The 17,104-nt window shown below is 39.9% G+C and overlaps 1 protein-coding gene and 2 long non-coding RNA genes across 3 annotated transcripts in view; 1 reads left to right on the top strand and 2 right to left on the bottom strand.

The window, feature by feature from the left end:
* LOC148114054 (uncharacterized) overlaps window positions 1-5,853 on the bottom strand; it is a 13,795-nt gene extending 7,942 nt beyond the window's left edge. The window contains exon 1 of the long non-coding RNA XR_015733726.1: window positions 5,714-5,853. This is a non-coding gene — a long non-coding RNA (uncharacterized LOC148114054). The remainder of the gene's footprint in view (window positions 1-5,713) is intronic.
* LOC148114053 (uncharacterized) lies at window positions 4,065-17,104 on the top strand. Its single transcript, XR_015733727.1, has 4 exons — window positions 4,065-4,202; window positions 4,616-4,786; window positions 12,772-13,501; window positions 16,081-17,104. It is a non-coding gene; the product is annotated as an uncharacterized LOC148114053 (long non-coding RNA).
* On the bottom strand, window positions 10,398-13,279 carry LOC117668958 (natterin-3-like). Its single transcript, XM_060693606.2, has 2 exons — window positions 13,196-13,279; window positions 10,398-11,543 (listed from the first exon to the last, which is right to left on the bottom strand). The coding sequence occupies exon 2, from the start codon at window positions 11,461-11,463 to the stop codon at window positions 10,492-10,494; it is 972 nt and encodes a 323-aa protein (XP_060549589.2). The 5' UTR covers window positions 11,464-11,543; window positions 13,196-13,279; the 3' UTR covers window positions 10,398-10,491.

The raw sequence follows: 17,104 nt of genomic DNA, 5'->3' as shown, positions 1-17,104 counted from the left end.
ACAGCTCAATCCTGAGCTACATGTATTCTTTTCTATTGGAGAGATATCAATATTTTGCAATTTCCTACATGCTCTGATTATGAGTCATCATCATTATCATCATCATCATCCAGAAAAGAAATACCCAGGCATAGGAAGTAGTGAGAAGAAAGTGTCTGTTGTACTTTTGTGTATCAAATGAATATTGTGTCTACTCTGCTTCTGCTTCTGAAGATCTTAAAAAAGGTCCTAAGAGCAGAGTCCTCATTTTCTCTAAGCAACATTCTACTACTAGGCTTACCTTGGGCCCTGCAGCTCATATTCCTTGTTGTGACCTTTCATTAGCCCAGCGTCCTTAGCTCCCTCAATTATGTAATTGATTATCTGCTGCTGATTTAAATTGTCTGTAGCTTCATTAGCAAAAATTAATGTTCCCTTCTCTGCTTCTTTCAGACCTAGCAGATGGAAGGTCTCAGAGTGTTCCTGTTGACCTTCATTATTCCTGCGATGCAAATCAGAACAGTCACATTGCTTGTTGGGACATGTTGCACAGCCAACACAATACTTAATTCATTGATTTGATTCATTTACAGGGATTTACATCTCAGTCTTTCTTGTCCAAGGATTGATCTATTGGAACAGCTATAAATGTAATGTAAATTGTAAATATTAACAAACAAAATATGCAGCCGTCATAGAATTGAGCCATTGACCACAAGTGTCCTCTAGTTCAGTGTTTCTTGACTTTGGCAACTTTTAAGATGTGTAGATTTCAACTTCCAGAATTTCTCAGCCAGCGTGCTTTTATGTACTTGCATGCTGATATCAGGTCTCCCCTCAATCTTAGAGAATTTAAGCTAAGAGAATTTAACGTGCTCAGTTGAGAAAAAAAAAAGTTTTTCCTAAGCTTGTCCTAAATTTGATGCTCTCCAGAAAAGCTGGGATGCTGGGTAGAATTTTTCCCTCCCAGCATCTCTGAAGGATATGAATTTAGGGAGTTGGAGGTAAGGAAGAGGGTAGAGAGTTAAAAGGATGAACTGACAGAAATAAACAGAAACCATTGCCTAAGTAAAAAAGGCTGAAACATTTTTAATACCCAGAATTGTTTAGAGCTGGACAGCATACAGATGATGATGATGATGATGATGATGATGATGATGATGATGATCATGATGTCTAGACATAATATTTGGAAATGGCTCATGAGGATACTTCCCTGATTTTAGTGGATTATAATAAGGAACAATTGGTACAGCACAATCAAATTTGCAAGATTCTGCTATTTTAGCCAATCTCAGTAAAAGTAATTTTAGTTTTCCTGTGGAGTTCATTTCCTGATCTGGCCTACCTACTGGAGCTGACATGTAGAATATGCTTGCACAACATTCTTAGCAACACACATGGTGTGAACCGTGGAAAAGTTACTTATCCAGTCATCCAATCTCATAGGGAGTGGATGTTTTGGATAGCAGCTCAGCCCTTCTTAGGTTTTTCATATTTATAACCTTAAAAAATTAAAATCCATGCCCCATAAAGCATAGCAGAGGCAAAAATACAGAGAAAAAGAAGATGGCTGCTGAAGACTTATTTTGCAGCTGCCATGATCATTAATCTCTGGCTGAAGACAAGAAAAAATGGATTAATTGCAAAGTAACCCTGGGTGAAATTCAGATGTAATAGGGAACCCAGGATGAAGTTCTTTATGACTCATCTCAAGTAGAACCGATGATGAAGATATTTGGCGTTAGCTCAATTTTGTCCCAAGGTCTCAATTTGAGTAATTACAGAAGGTACTGATTAGTGTGTGTGTGTGTGTCAGGTGTTGGCTGCAGTAGCATGATGTAACTGCCTTAAACAAGAAGGTGGAACAGGAAACACTGCAACAGCCAGGGCACTCCTCCTTCTTGTCTTCCATGCTCCAGAGCTTGTGGCAGTGAGGGAGACCTCCCAAGGAGGACTTGTGATTGGTGCTATCTTAGGTCTGAGATTGTAAGATAAGAGAGCAGAAATCTCTTCTCACAGAGTGACTGTTAGAATGAAGAAGACAGAGCATTGTTGCCATTATAGATGTTTCAAAATGTGATGGCCCAATCCACAATGGGATGGTTGCACTGGAATATAATTACACTTAACTTGAAATTGCTGAATTTGTTGCTGGCTGGTTTTTGGGGCCAGCTCGGAGTGCTAGTCATTGCTTATTTGTTTGGTTTTTTTAAAAAATAATTTCATTAAAAGTTTTTAAAAGAGCAAAAATAAAGTACATGCTAAAAAATATATGAAAAGGGTGCAAGAAAGCAACACCCCGAAAGCAACTTCCTACAATGTTTATGACAAGTGTAGATTCTGTATCCCTCCATGTCTTCTTCATCCCAAAACCCATCTCTTAACAATAGGCAAATCAAATTAAGTAACCTTTTCACTAATCTGTTTATCAGCAAGACAGAACTCTAAAATGTTTAGCTTAATTAACATAAAATCAACATCCCACATCTTAATTCTTAGCTATAACACAATCCCATTTAAAAAGCATTAAATAGTCCCAATATCTTAATATAAACAAAATAAAAAACCCAATTTATTGTAACAGAGAAACCATTCCTCTTTACATGTGAAAACCCCCAGTATTCAAATATTAATTCATTAATTCTCTTCAAAAGAGCCACTCTAAATGCAACATATCCTGTTCAAACATTCTAAATCTTAATGATAAACTATAAACAAATTCACAAATATAAACTAATTCCATTACCCTAATAGAAACAATAGACTAAAATATAACAAGGAGAAATGACTTCTCCTTTATAGACAAATGTTCATTAAATTTCTTTACTTTGAATAAAAAACACAAGTACTATCAAAGCAAAGATCATAAAATAACTATAAGTGGAAAAAATGATAACTTAAAATATAATCAAATTTAGTATGCCATATTTTTCAATTACAATATCAATAAATCCCAAAAGAGCCACCCAAAATAATAACATGTCCCATTTTATCCCTGGTCAAATAATCCGACAATGTGCAAATCATCACTTCTAAAGCCCTTCATGACACTGCACTGAGTTATATGAGGCAACAGTTTTTGCTGCTTTGCTGATTCAAATCCCTAGAGAAGGTCTGTCCAGGGCCCTCTGGTTTACAAGCTCCATGGGGTAAGAATCAGATAACAGGCTTTTTCAGTGGTGGCCCCCATTTTTTACTCTCAGAAGTGAGAATAATTCCCTCTTTCTCTGTATTTAGAAGGCAGATTAAAACTATTTTAATACAGCAGTTATTTGAACCCTGGTTTGTGCTGCTATCTTTTATTTTATTATATTATATTACGGTTTTAGTTGTGTGTACTACCATACTACGTTGTATGTTAAACAGGGTTGATTAAGGTGGCTTGGAAATACATTAAATAAATAATAGTTGCTGAATGACAATGGCTATTTGTATCATCAGAACAATGGCTTGCATTTTTTCTTTGGGGGAGAAAGAAACTCAGATGACATACTGCAGGCTTCAATTATAAGAGTCGTTTGAGTATATAGGATTGAATATATAGGCCTTTATAGAGTATATAGGATTTCATATTTGAAATCCAAAATATGCTTTTTTAAAGAAGTCTGCTTATTTATAATCTTTGCTTCAATGGTGTTTCTATGTAAAATGACCCTTGGCATTGTCCCTATTATTTTTCACTGGGTATCTGGCTTTCCCAGATTAGGATCTTTCTATTTTTATGCCTATCATAGGAAAAAATAAAAAGGAAATGATAAAGACCTTATGTCTGGTAGTTCCAGCACCAAATCCTCTTCCTAGGAATGCTAGGATTAGTTTGGTAGATGAAAATAAATAGGAGATTATGAAACCATTGTGATGTCACCAAAAGGAAAAGTGGGGCTCAGAGAAAGTGGGAATGTATGAAGAGGAGAAATTGTTCCTGAAGTTTAAAAAAAATAGAGCAGGATGTTGTGCTGAGAATGAAATGTGCTATACAAATTTATCCAGGTCACTTAGCAAACAAGAAGGAAAGAGTCCTTAATGCGCACTGGCCTATCTTGATCATAAAAATCGCATATTGTGTGTGACTGCATTTGCTTATTTTATTCATCTGTGTGTTTTGTTTTGTTTTTTGCCTAAAATGCAGATGGAATGGAGTCTGAATCTAATCAGTGCAAGATGGATTTTCCTCCTTTTATCTTTATGGCTTCTCTTGTCTTGACTATAAGCTTTCTGGGGTGAGATCTTATCCTGTTAATAAATTGTTAGATATAATGATTGTGCTTTAAAGAAGACTGGTCACAAGTTTATTTATTTATTTATTTTTAAAACTTACACCACCATCCATCTCATAAAACAAGTGACCGTATATAGAGGATGTGAACATTACACTGATTCAGAAGAGAGTATTTTGAGATCAGTTCAGTAATTTATCATTTATATCCAGTGCTCCCTTTTACGTAACACAAACCAATATATTTATTTAATATCTCCTTTAATTCAGTGAATTCAGATTAAAAGTGGGTTGCTGGCAAAAATAGTTGTTTTACCAGTTTTACTCTTTAAAGAAAATTCCCATGAAAACGAGAGGTTCAACCACAGTTGATAATTATGATTTTTTTTTTAAAAAAATCATGTATTCTGTTCTTAGGTGGAGCTTCCAGTTATCTGCCATCCAGAATGTTTATCAGGCTAACATCTGCTCACTCCAACTGCTGGTATTTCCAAACTGTTTAGTAGCCGTTCTTGCATCAATTTTTCCTTTGAAAGCTAAACAGTGGGTTTATGAGGTGAAGTGAGTGGATTTATCTTACTAGCAAAGGTAAGCAAAGGCCTTGCATTTTCTTCTCCCAATAATTCCCAAGTTGACCAATGGCTTGATTCTAATACTTTCACTAAAGAGATGCAGTTTTGCAATGTGATTGTTTCTGAGCAAAGAAGCTGAATTCCTGAAAGTGCTTTTTCAGGTTAATTCTTAATCAAAGGAAGAGCAGGAGAATGGATGTTAAAAGAGGCATGCATTAAGAGAGAGCATTGCTAAAGCTGCTTGAAAATGGGAGCGGGGGGGGGGGAAGCCTTTGACAGAGTTTGGTGTCACTGATTGCAGCGCTCCAGAAAAAAAAAAAAAAAAAGTCAGGTAAAGAGTTGTGTATAGCAGTTCTGACTTGGGGTCAAAGTCCTGGGGCTGTCTGGGAGGCCAAGCCTGTTTATCATGATCAATGGGTGCCAATAGTCAGTGACCTAGTTTATGTTCTTAGTTTGGCTTATAATAACGAAGACTTTCATATGACATTTTCTGAAGGTTCCAGATACCAATGATCACAAACCATCCCTGGGACTCCTGCTAGGTTTGTCCGATGTTGCTGTTGGGCATCCAGACTAATCTCTCTGCCTTATATTCAAGAAATTGCTTGGATTCCTTCATATTCTCTCCTCTCCTCTCCTCTCCCCCACCCCACCTCTGCGCTGGGCATCCTAGCCATTTCCTTGCATGAAAGCCCACATATTAAATGACTGCCTTGAATGACACTGTGGCTCACCTCAGAAATATGGCGAAGTGGTCAAAACAAGCGTTTGGCAGTGGAAATCAGGACATCCCATAATTGGCTTCAGTTACCCACTAACCCTTTTTCTTGTAGCACCTGTCTCTTTCTCCAAATCACCTCGTTTTCCTTCACCAGCACTTCCCCAAATCAAAAAAAAAAATCTACACATACCTCACTGCTGGTATCTTCCATGCCCCACTCACCATTTTTCAAAGTTGGCTTTCAGTTCAGCACAGGGGGGCTCCTCTGGGGGAGCATCTGGAGTGCCTTGTCCTTTTGCAGGGACTCCTTGCTGGCTGGGACCTTGTGACATGTTGCAGCTCCTGGACTGTGTGCTTGAATCTGCCCTGATCAAGGGGAGCGAGGAGCATTCTGGCTGGAGGCAGCCCTGCCCACCAGTCATGCGGGAGGGGTAGACAGATAGGCTGGGTGGGTGGATCTTGGGTATGGGAGATATGCTTCAACAGCCTGCACTGCCTGGTTTAATTTGCAGAGCTTAGTTGGGAGAGGCACCATCTCTCCCACGTGAGGATGGATCTGCTAAGTGGGAAGAAGAGGGGGGGGAGGCGATGGATGGTGTCTCTGGCCTGGAAATGGCCTCAGATCAGATCCAAGGAGACCAGTCCCTGCAAGAAGGAAACGAGCCTGCACTTAGAGAAGGTGATCAGCAGATGCCTGCTTGGAATTTCAGTTTTTTTGTACAAGTTCAGAATAATCAGTACGGCTGAAGCAGTATGAAGGAATGTCAGGCTCTCCAGGCATTATCCCAAAGGAAGCTTATGTTAGCCGATGGGTTGGGTTCAGTTAGTGACTAAGTTTCAGTTATGATATGTGGACACATTGTACTGGGGAATATGTGTGGGGCAATGTCCATGGCCCATGTTGTTTCTTATTTCATCTGGTGAAGTCGGGATGGAGAATTTAAGAGTGGCTGGAATCATACATTTACCTAAGGAGGAAGTGGGGTACCATTCTATCCCACTATCATGCCAGCTGTACACAGAGACTGGCGGGCTGGAACTACTCCATAGTGAATAGTACCACTCTGTACATGCTCGGATACTTTGAGAAAGAAATCGCTGGTTTTTAATACATAGCACTGAAAGCAAGGAACTTAGATTAGACACCAAAACCAGGGACTGCCTCAGGGAGAATGTGCTAGTGAGATTTTCCATAAACTTTTAACTTGCCTCAGATGAAAGTTTGGTTGCTTCTGTCTGAGTGTTGCTAAGATCATGAAAAGAGAGAAGGGGGGGAGGGGGAAGAGAATGTGAAGGAGAATTTCATGTTGGTATAAAGTTGGGAATTTTGGCACACAATGATGATGCCCTGGTAACCTGAGATGGATAGATGTCACCAGACTTTTCTACTGTGCATAAGAAATTGTACAAGTAATCCTTAACTTACCACCACAATTGAGCCCAAAATTTCTGTTGTTAAGCAAGACATTTGTTAAATGAATTTTGCCCTGTTTTACAACTTTTCTTGCCAGCGTTGTTAAGTGAATCACCACACTTAGTAACCTGGTTGTTGTGAATCTGGCTTTCCCATTGACTTTACTTGTCAGAAGGTCACAAAAAGGTGATCACATGCTGTGACCTTGGGATACAGCGTCAGTCATAAATATGAACCAGTTGCCAAGCATTCTGAATTTTGATGACATGATCATGGGAATGCTGCAAAGGTCATAATTCTGAAAAACGGTCACATTTTTCAGTGCCATTGTAATTTTGAATGGTCACTAAACAAACTGTTGTAAGTCGATGCAATACTACCTGTATTTGGGATAGCAGGGTTGACCAAAAGAGTCCAGAACGATTGTTATTATAGTTATTTGGAAGTTTCTTTAAGTTCAAGGCAGTGGTGAAATCTAAAATTTGTTACTACAAATTTTCAGCGAAGAGGTTGTAAAAAAATGCTTTTAAAAGCCTCTGACGATCCCAGCTGAGTTGCCTGATCGTCACAGGCTTTTTTTCTTTTACAAGCCTCTGCCAATCAGGCAACTCAGCTGGATCGTTAGAGGCTTTTAAAAGCATTTTTTCTACGACCTCTTTGGCCGAAGAGGTTGTAGAAAAAATGCTTTTAAAAGCCTCTGACGATCCCAGCTGAGCCACGCGATCATCAGAGACTTTTTTCTTTTACTTTTAAAAGCATTTTTTCTGCCGAAGAGGTTGTAGAAAAAATGCTTTAAAAAATAATTTTAAAAAGCCTCTTATGATCACGCGGCTCAACTGGGCATGGGGGGGGCAGGGATTTTTGCTACTGGTTCTCTGAACCACCCGCCTCCATTGCTACCAGATCGGGCGATCCGGTCCAAACCGGGAGTATTTCACCTTTGGTTCAAGGAGAAAAAATAGTTCATAGGTTTGTTCTGTGGTTTTATTAGTTGTATAGCCCATTTTCCTTCAGGAGCTCAAGGTGGCAGACAGAGCAGTCTCTTCTCCCCCTCCCTCCACAACAACCTTTGGGGCAGGTGGGGCTGGGAGACTGTGATGAGCCCAAGGCCGCCCAGTGGCCTTCAGCCCCACCTTCTTTCCCTGGCCTTGCAGTACAGGTGGCTTGTGGCCAGAGCCTTCATTGGATCTACCCTATAGGAGCAAAGGGTGCCTCACAGGAGAGATAAGCAGCTTTGTGTTCATAGCTTAGCCATGATGTCTTTGGGTATGTAAGGATTTTTAAAATTGGTTAATAGACAAATTACATGGGCGGATCTGGCAGCACCGCAAGATCTTCTCCGTGCCTACTGAGTATTAAGACTGATTGAATTCAGTAATTCCCAGGTACATTCGCAGAAAACTATGATTCCATGAAATGCTGTATAGTTAAAGGGGTGTGTGCTGCAAAGATTGCTAATACAGGTAGTCCTCAATTTACAACAGTTCATTTAATGATGGTTCAAGGTTACAATAGCACTGAAAAATGTAATTTATGACCGTTTTTCACAGTTACAACCTTTGCAGCATCCCCGTGATCATGTCATCAAAATTCAGAATGCTTGGCAGCTGGTTCATATTTATGACCGATGCTGTGTCCCAAGGTCACATGATCCACTCTTGCGACCTTCTCACAAGCAAAGTTAATGGGGAAGCTAGGTTCATTTAACAACCGGGTTACTAACTTAAGAGTTAGTAAGAGACAAATGTCTCTTAACAACAAGAATTTGAGGCTCAATTGTGGTCGTAAATTGAGGACTACCTGTATTCAATTCAATCCAATCCAAAGTTGTGCACAATTTTGTCTTAAGGCGGAAGGGAAAATATAAATATTTGACGGCATCCAAATGGCACCAACAACAATAAAAACAAGAAAAGCAAAGAGAAAAGAAAAGCTTTAGGAAACATATTTTTGGAATGTTTTCCGATCTGACATTATCTATTGTTTGGAAGAATATTAGCTTACCTTTGGACATACACAAAAAAAGAGTTTAGGAAATGAGAGAGAAAAGACAAGTAGAGCAGGACAGTGTGAATTTATATGATCAACATCAGTGCACAACGGTAATTGTCCAGGAGTGCGGGTGTTACGTAAAAGCGCCATGTTTTCATTTTCTCCTTGACTCCTGGCCAGAGACCGAAATTCAGCTTTCATAAAGAGATTGTGATTTTTTAAAATATGGGTCTATACTGACCTCTGGTGGTCAGGAAACAAAAATGTAACATTGTAAATGATTCTAAAAAATACAGTATTTAGTCAAGTATTCAGAAAAGCTTAACTTCTGGTGACATGGGGTGTGTGTGTGGAATTATTGTCTTCTTAAAAAAATATTAGGAATGGAGTTGGGGGGGATACAAATATATTCAAAGTACAAAGAATACAAATATGTTCAGTATATCAGCATAAGGGTATTAATTCCAGTTGCAGTAGCAATTATAGAATTAGTGATGAGAATCTCACAACGTGCCTCAAGTTCAAGTTAACCAAACACTACAATGAAGCCTTTTGCAAGTCTATGTTAAAGGTAACAGTAACATAGTTGGAAGGGACCTTGGAGGTCATCTAGTCTAACCCCCTGCTCACACAGGAGACCTATACTAGGGATTCGAACTACCGAACTGCCGACCTTTCTGATCGACAAGCTCAGCATCTTAGCCATTGAGCCACCTATGATTTGAAGTTTTCCAGCTGAGATTTCAAATTTTTAGTATTATTAGCTGCTTAGAGTCATTTTATTTATTTATTAAATCTATTTGCTGCTTATCTCGCTACGGGGCTACTCTTTTCACATACTTGAAATGGGTAGCCATATAAATCCACCAAAAAATGTATTTATGTATTAGATTTAAACTCTGTACATTTAAGAATACAAGACGGCATAGAAAGCATTCCCTTTCTACCCAATTACCACTACCCCAATAAAGAATGCAGGCCAAAGTTATACTCAAAGACTATAAACCATAATTGTGGTTTAAATTGATGTCCTGGTTTGTACAACATGCTGAGGCATTGAATAGGATCCTCTAAAACCGAGTCACAAACTGACTTCTGTCTAGCTCAGCCTACCATTTTTGTGTAATCCAATTGTAGAGTTGAAAGCTGCCGTTAAGAAGCCACACTTCAGACCTTTAAACCATTTTTGAATGTTTTTAATGTTACTTTTGTACAGTAGCAGTATTTCACTAGATATGAAAAGAAAGTTCAACATTAGATCAACCATTGGAAGAGAAGGACAAGATAAAGAGTAGAAAATGCACACTGAACACAAAAAGAGAACAGCTTCATTTTGTAGTGGAACTTTTATGGTCATTAATTCCAGTATTAGCCTTTCTCTAGTATAGTTTATTCAGAATGTCAGCCATAGTAACAAAAACTTAGCGGCTGCATTCATATAAAATGCTACTCTTGATTTTAATTTTTTTTTTAAATGGCTAATATCTTGAACAAGCCCATTCATTTGATAAATTCAGTGTAGTGAGAGAATCCATGAATTAGATTAATTCATGAACTAGGCTGAGCATATGTGAGTACACAATCATTAACCTGGCTAGAAGATCACTTCTGGGATTTCTGTACTACATGGAAGTGCATCTGGGATAGGTTCACACCTCTTGATCACTGTTCGTACTTGAGCCACAATTGCATTTTGACTGGTACCTTGGATGGGGGCAATTCGGGTTGCTCCACTATGATAGTAACGAGTAGCAGTAGCATTGAAGGGAATACTCGCTCTCATTTTCATGCCACCCATTTCCAGTTCACAGTGGTGGTTGGGTGGGACTTCAACTTCAACTGTGTCAGAGTAAGTGATTGATTCACTCCGTGTGTAACCTTTAGTCCAGTTAAATGTCTTCTCTGATGAAATGCCCCATGATATTCCGAAGACTTCAGGTATCCCTGCTGTCATTGTAAAGCCTATGCCCTGAGAGAAGGAAAGGCCCACATCCCAGCTATGTTCAGAGGTCACTGTTCCTGATAAGGTGGTTGACTTCTTCACTGGCCTACAATCATGGTTGGTAACTTTGCTAGAGACTATGGATATGCCTGATTCAGTGAATGATCCCTGGTCTAGAAAGTACCTGACACTGGAGATGCTCTGTGAGCGATAGTCCTTATTAATGGTCAGGACATCATAGTGTTTATACCAGTACTCCTTACCATTCCAACCAAGGAAGAAAGCTTGATTTTTAGTATCTACCTTCCCTAATCCATACTTATTTTTACCAACATATAAATTTATACCTGCACAGGTGTTGATGGAGTTGGGTGGGACTTTACCCCATGAACCCCCTCTCCAGCTTAGGGTTTCAAAGTCATGTCCATTCACCAAAATCCAGAACTCAGAAGTGGAATATTCTTTGTTTCCGTATGGGTAATAGCAGTAAGGACCCTGGCTTGGACTGTAGTAGCCAGCAGCGCAGCACTGTTCAATGCAAGGATATTCCCATCTGCCAGCATAGCTATTCCAGTAAGACACAGCTCCAGTGGGTAGAGATCCTGGGAATAAAGTCCAACTCATAGTAGTTTCGTAGAAAACGCTAACATTTCTACTAGAATGTTGGATGTCATCATTCTGGTCTTGAGCACTGTTGGGTTCATCTGAAAAGAGAAAAATATGTCAGTTAATTTTAATGAAGAAATTTAAGCATATTTTCTGGAGATCTTTCTCAGCCATGTGAGTAACATCTATGACTGTATGTCTATGGAGATTTTCAGTCGCCCAGGTCATGTTTGTCACAGAGATGCTTTCTTTCAAAAGACAAGAAAGTCCAGTTGCCTTTTGAAAGAAAACACCTTTGGGTACTATAGGATTCTAACATAGTTCCAATCCATTTACTAAATCATTTGTTTATATATAGGTATTAATGCATTCCTAAACTACGATGGCCAAGACTTTCTCACAGGTTCATGAAATCAAAACTGAAAAATCATTTGTAAAAATAACAATGCGACTCTCCTCATCATTTTATTTGTTAAACCAGGTTTTAACATAGGGGTTTTTTTCCCCCTATGAAAACCATTTTCAGTTGATATCTAAGGTCTTTCTGGGTCCTCCATAATTTTATAAGTGGGAAAATTCTTCAAAGAAAAAATATTGAAAATATTGATCTAGTGCAATATTGGAGATTATTTTTTTAGGTTTCTGTTAATTTTAATGGATGAAAGTAATACTCTGGGCTAGAATATAATCAGTGGTGAAATCTAAAATTTGTTACTACCAGTTCCGTGGGCGTGGCTTGGTGGGGGGTAATGTGACTGGGTGGGCGTGGCCTTTTTTTTTTTTTTTTACTTTTAAAACCATTTTTTCTACAACCTCTTTGGCAAATGCTTTCAAAAGGCTCTGGCAATCCCAGCTGAGTTGCCTGATCGGCAGAGGCTGTTTTTCTTTTAAATGCCTCTGCTGATCAGGCAACTCAGCTTGGATCATCAGAGGCTCTTAAAAGAAAAAAAGCCTCTGCTGATCAGGCAACTCAGCTTGGATCTTCAGAGGCATTTAAAAGAAAAAAAGCCTCTGATAATCGCACGGCTCAGCTGGACATGGGGGGGGGCAGGGATTTTTGCTACCGGTTCTCCGAACCACCTGCCTCCATCGCTACCGGATCGGGTGATCCGGTCCGAACTGGGAGCATTTCATCCCTGTATATAATCCTTATATATACATACACTTGGGAAATCTATTGCTTGTATCCTGTTTTGGTTTGTATTTGTTGTTCTGCCTGTCCCACATTTGAACTCCAATTCATAAAATATATAATCCACACCCTAGTTGAGGAATTGGCAGTCACTGTCTTCACTTTACTTATACTTTCTCTTTCTCTCTTAACAGAGACTTGCCAACATACAATGGTTAGCCAATCAGTCTTGAAGATTTCAACATTTGAGATTCTTTATACGAAATACTGTGAGACCTGCAGAAATGCTCTACTCCTGGTACTGATATATGGATTTCAACTACCAGAATTCCTCAACTAGCATGATGCTAACCCAGAATTTGATGATTTGCTGATCTCATAAGATATTTTGGGCAAGTTAACTTTAAAAAATTAGTTGCAATATTTCAGACATCTTGGAATGTAAGTTACGACCACCAATAGTATGCCTTGCTTCTGTCCACAGTGTAATTTCATTGGGTAACTGTAGAAAGGATTTCAATGAGATCAACTTAATGCACTTTTTTAAACAAGGAGCTCAAGATAAAAAAGACTGTAGACAAAAGGAATTTCTCCATGGATGAAGCTCATTTTATATACCTGGGATCAACTGTGGAGGATTTTTCTTCACTGTTCTCTTTTGGAGTTCAAGATTACTGTTGACTTCATTGGCCAGGGGCCCATCTATGATCAGTGAAAGGAAGAGAGTGCAGAACAGTAGATGCATCTGAAACACAAATCAGAGGATCATTTCAGATTTTGGAAACATTGCCAATAAACTGTCATTTTATTAATTCCCTTCCCCTCTGTCCCTATTAGTGCTCTTATATTTTAAACACATGTCTTACGTATTAAAGAACGAAGAATATACTTTTATACAGGCACTTTAAAAATATTTAGCTATAGGTAAGTATGACTGGAGCTAGAAAAACGTGGTCAATTTGAGTAGTAAGAAATGAAAGGAAAAAGTGCCAGGCTTTGAACATCAAACCAAAATGATTCAATGCACATTTCATAGGCTAGTTTTGAAGACAACAATTCCCCATTAAATAAGTCACCAATTCAATTTAGATAGATAGATAGAATAGATAGAATTCTTTATTAGCCAAGTGTGATTGACACACAAGGAATTTGTCTTAGGTCTATATGCTCTCAGTGTACATAAGGAGAATAAAATACATCCATCAAGAATTAAAAGATACAACACTTAGTGATAGTCAAGGTTACTAATAAATTATCAAATCATACTAGGAAACAAATACAAACAATATAATTGAAAGATACAAGCAACATGGTTATAGTAATAAGTGGGAAAATATAGATACTAGTAAGGAAAAGAATAGTAATACAGTCTTAGTAAATTATTTGACAGTGTTGTGGGAATTATTTATTTATTTATTTATTTATTATTATTTATTTATTTATTAATTTTATTTCTATACCACCCTTCTCCCGAAGGACTCAGAGCGGTGTACAGCCTAATTAAAAACACAAAGACAGACAAAATTTAAAAATAATTAAAATTATTAAATAATAGGCCCAATATATAAAACCCCAAATTTAAAATCCCATTTAAAACCAATTAAAATCTTTACATTGATAGCCCAGCTTGGCGGAACAACATGGTTTTGAGGGCACAGCGAAATACACGGAGATCAGAGATTTTACGAATTTCTGGGGGCAGTTCATTCCAAAGGGCGGGGGCTCCCACAGAGAAGGCCTTCCCCCTGGGTGTCACCAGCCGACATAATTTGGCCGATGGCACCCTGAGGAGACCCTCTCTGTGGGAGCAAACTGGCCGGTGGGAGGCTACTGGTGGCAGAAGACGGTCTCGAAGGTATCCAGGTCCAATGCCATGGAGCGCTTTAAAGGTGGTAACCAACACCTTGAATTGCACCCGGAAGACCACTGGGAGCCAGTGCAGCTCGCGCAGGAGGGGTGTCATGTGGGCACAACGAGTTGCGCCCATAACCACCCGCGCGGCCGCATTCTGGACCAGTTGGAGCCTCCGGGTGCTTTTCAAGGGGAGCCCCATGTAGAGAGCATTGCAGTAGTCCAGTCGGGAGGTGACAAGGGCGTGAGTGATTGTGTGCAAGGCGTCGCGGTCCAGAAAGGACTGCAACTTGCGGATCAGGCGAACCTGATAAAAAGCTCCCCTGGCCACGGCTGTCATATGTTCTTCTAAAGACAGCCATGCGTCCAGGAGGACGCCCAGATTGTGGGCCCTCTCTGTGGGGGGTAAAGACTCACCCCCAATAGTCAGCGATGGCACCAGCTGACTATATCGTGGCGCCGGGAACCACAGCCACTCAGTCTTGGAGGGGTTGAGTCTGAGCCTATTTCTCCCCATCCAGACCCACACGGCCTCCAGGCAGCGAGACATCACATCAAGGGCATCGTTGGGTGGTCTGGGGTGGAGATGTACAGCTGAGTATCATCAGCGTACAGATGGACTCTCACCCCAAAACCACGGATGATCTCACCCAACGGCTTCACATAAATGTTGAACAGAAGGGGCGAGAGGACCGACCCCTGTGGCACTCCCCATGCAAGGCGCCTTGAAGTCGACCTCTGCCCCCCTGTCAACACGAACTGTGAGCAGTTGGAGAGGAAGGAGGAGAACCACCGCAAAACGGTGCCCCCATTCCTAACCCCCTCAACCGCTGCAGCATGATATCATGGTATCAAAAGCCGCTGAGAGATCTAACAGGACCAGGACAGAGGAGCAACCCCTGTCCCGAGGCCTCCAGAGATCATCCACCAACACGACCAATGCCGTTTCTGTGCTGTACCCCTGCCTGAAGCCCGACTGGTACGGGTCCAGATAGATAGCTTCATCCAGGTGCCTGGGCAGTTGTCGTGCCACGACACTCTCAACAACCTTCGCCACAAAACGAAGGTTGGAGACCGGACGGTAGTTGGCTAGTTCAGCTGGGTCCAGAGAAGGCTTCTTGAGGAGGGGCCTCACCACCGCCTCTTTCAAGGCAGCAGGAAAGGCACCCTCACTCAGAGAAGCACTTATAATCCCCTGGAGCCAGCCTCGTGTAACCTCCCGGGAGGCCAGTACCAACCAGGAGGGACACGGGTCCAATAAACATGTGGCGGCACTAATCCTACCCAGAACCCTGTCCACATCCTTGGGAGCCACAGGATCAAACTCCTCCCAGATAATATTCTCAAGACCTACCCTCGTCTCCTCCCCTGGACTCACCCAGTCGGAGTCCAAGCCTTCCCAAATCTGAGTAACTTTATCATGCAGGAATTGCACAAAATCCTCAGCTCAACCCTTAATTAGTTATTAAGCAGAGTGATGGCATTTGGGAAAAAACTGTTCTTGTGTCTAGTTGTTTTGGGGTGTTATACTGTACAATCATAGACTAAATGATTAGACCAAACTGGTAACTTACTATGATTAAATAATTAAACTGAATTGTATAATGCGGAGGAGAGACATTTATATTTGTTCAATTTTTCCCCTTCTGCAGTGCTTGGGGAAAGGGAGTATTTCCATTACAAGCCTTGCTGCCAATTAGAGTGGAGAGGTTGTCTACAATGAGATGAAGCCCAGAAAATGTACTAGATGTGGCTGCTAGGGCCAACGCAACTTTAAAAAATGCTATTTTGATCTCTAGCAGAAAAAAAATGAGTGGAAGTTTGCCTTCCTGGGCACAGGAAGCATTTCAGACTGCTTTTGAGACCATCATATACAAGATGTAGCTCAATTTTTACCCCCAAGAAAATGGCTTTTAGAGAAATCACCTTGTCACTCTACTATAAATAATAAACTACAAAGACATGGCTACTGAGCAAAAATAGAGGCATTGATTTTAAGCTGAAAAGTGTAAGTAAAATGTCACCAGGATGTTTATCTGCCTGTCTTTTAGACAACATCTATCCACAAGTCATGTTAGGTAAGCTGAATGAAATACTAAACTTCTACTAATTATATTAATAATGGAGGCAACTTACCTTGGGATCTCTTTCAGAAGTCCAAGGCTTTTGATATGGCAATTGCTGTCCTATTTATATAATTTACAGAGAAAAAAATAAAAGGGTTACAGGGTGGGACTTGTTTTGCAAAGAGAAAAATCCTAATTGGGTAGTGAAGTGAGTTTCATAAGTAATTGAGAATATCCATTTCTGATTATCACAAAGTGGCACCTTGAGAATGATTTATGGAAAACATATCTCATGAACCCTCCAGTTTCTAAAGCAAATATTTGAGTAGAAATTTCAGGTGTTCTTTTGACACTCTGTCTCATACTGAAGCCATTTAGACGTTTTTCAGAAGCTTACAACTGGAGACCTCTTGTCCTAAACTTGTCTACCCCAATGACATTCGGTGTCACACAGTTTCTGAAAATGCTTGTTTTGTAGAACCATCTTAATTAAAGTACCTACAGAAAAATTAGCATCCATTTATTTTATTCCCTTGGAAATACATCTTGTTAATGACCATTATCACGTCTTCCGGCAATGAATTCAATAAATATGTATTGCATGAAGGAA

This window comes from Pantherophis guttatus, chromosome 4 (assembly GCF_059756535.1).
Source record: "Pantherophis guttatus breed Tessera chromosome 4, ASM5975653v1, whole genome shotgun sequence".
NCBI classification, from domain to species: domain Eukaryota; kingdom Metazoa; phylum Chordata; class Lepidosauria; order Squamata; family Colubridae; genus Pantherophis; species Pantherophis guttatus.
Note: the sequence above shows the minus strand (reverse complement) of the source record. Positions and strands in the feature narration are given on the sequence as shown.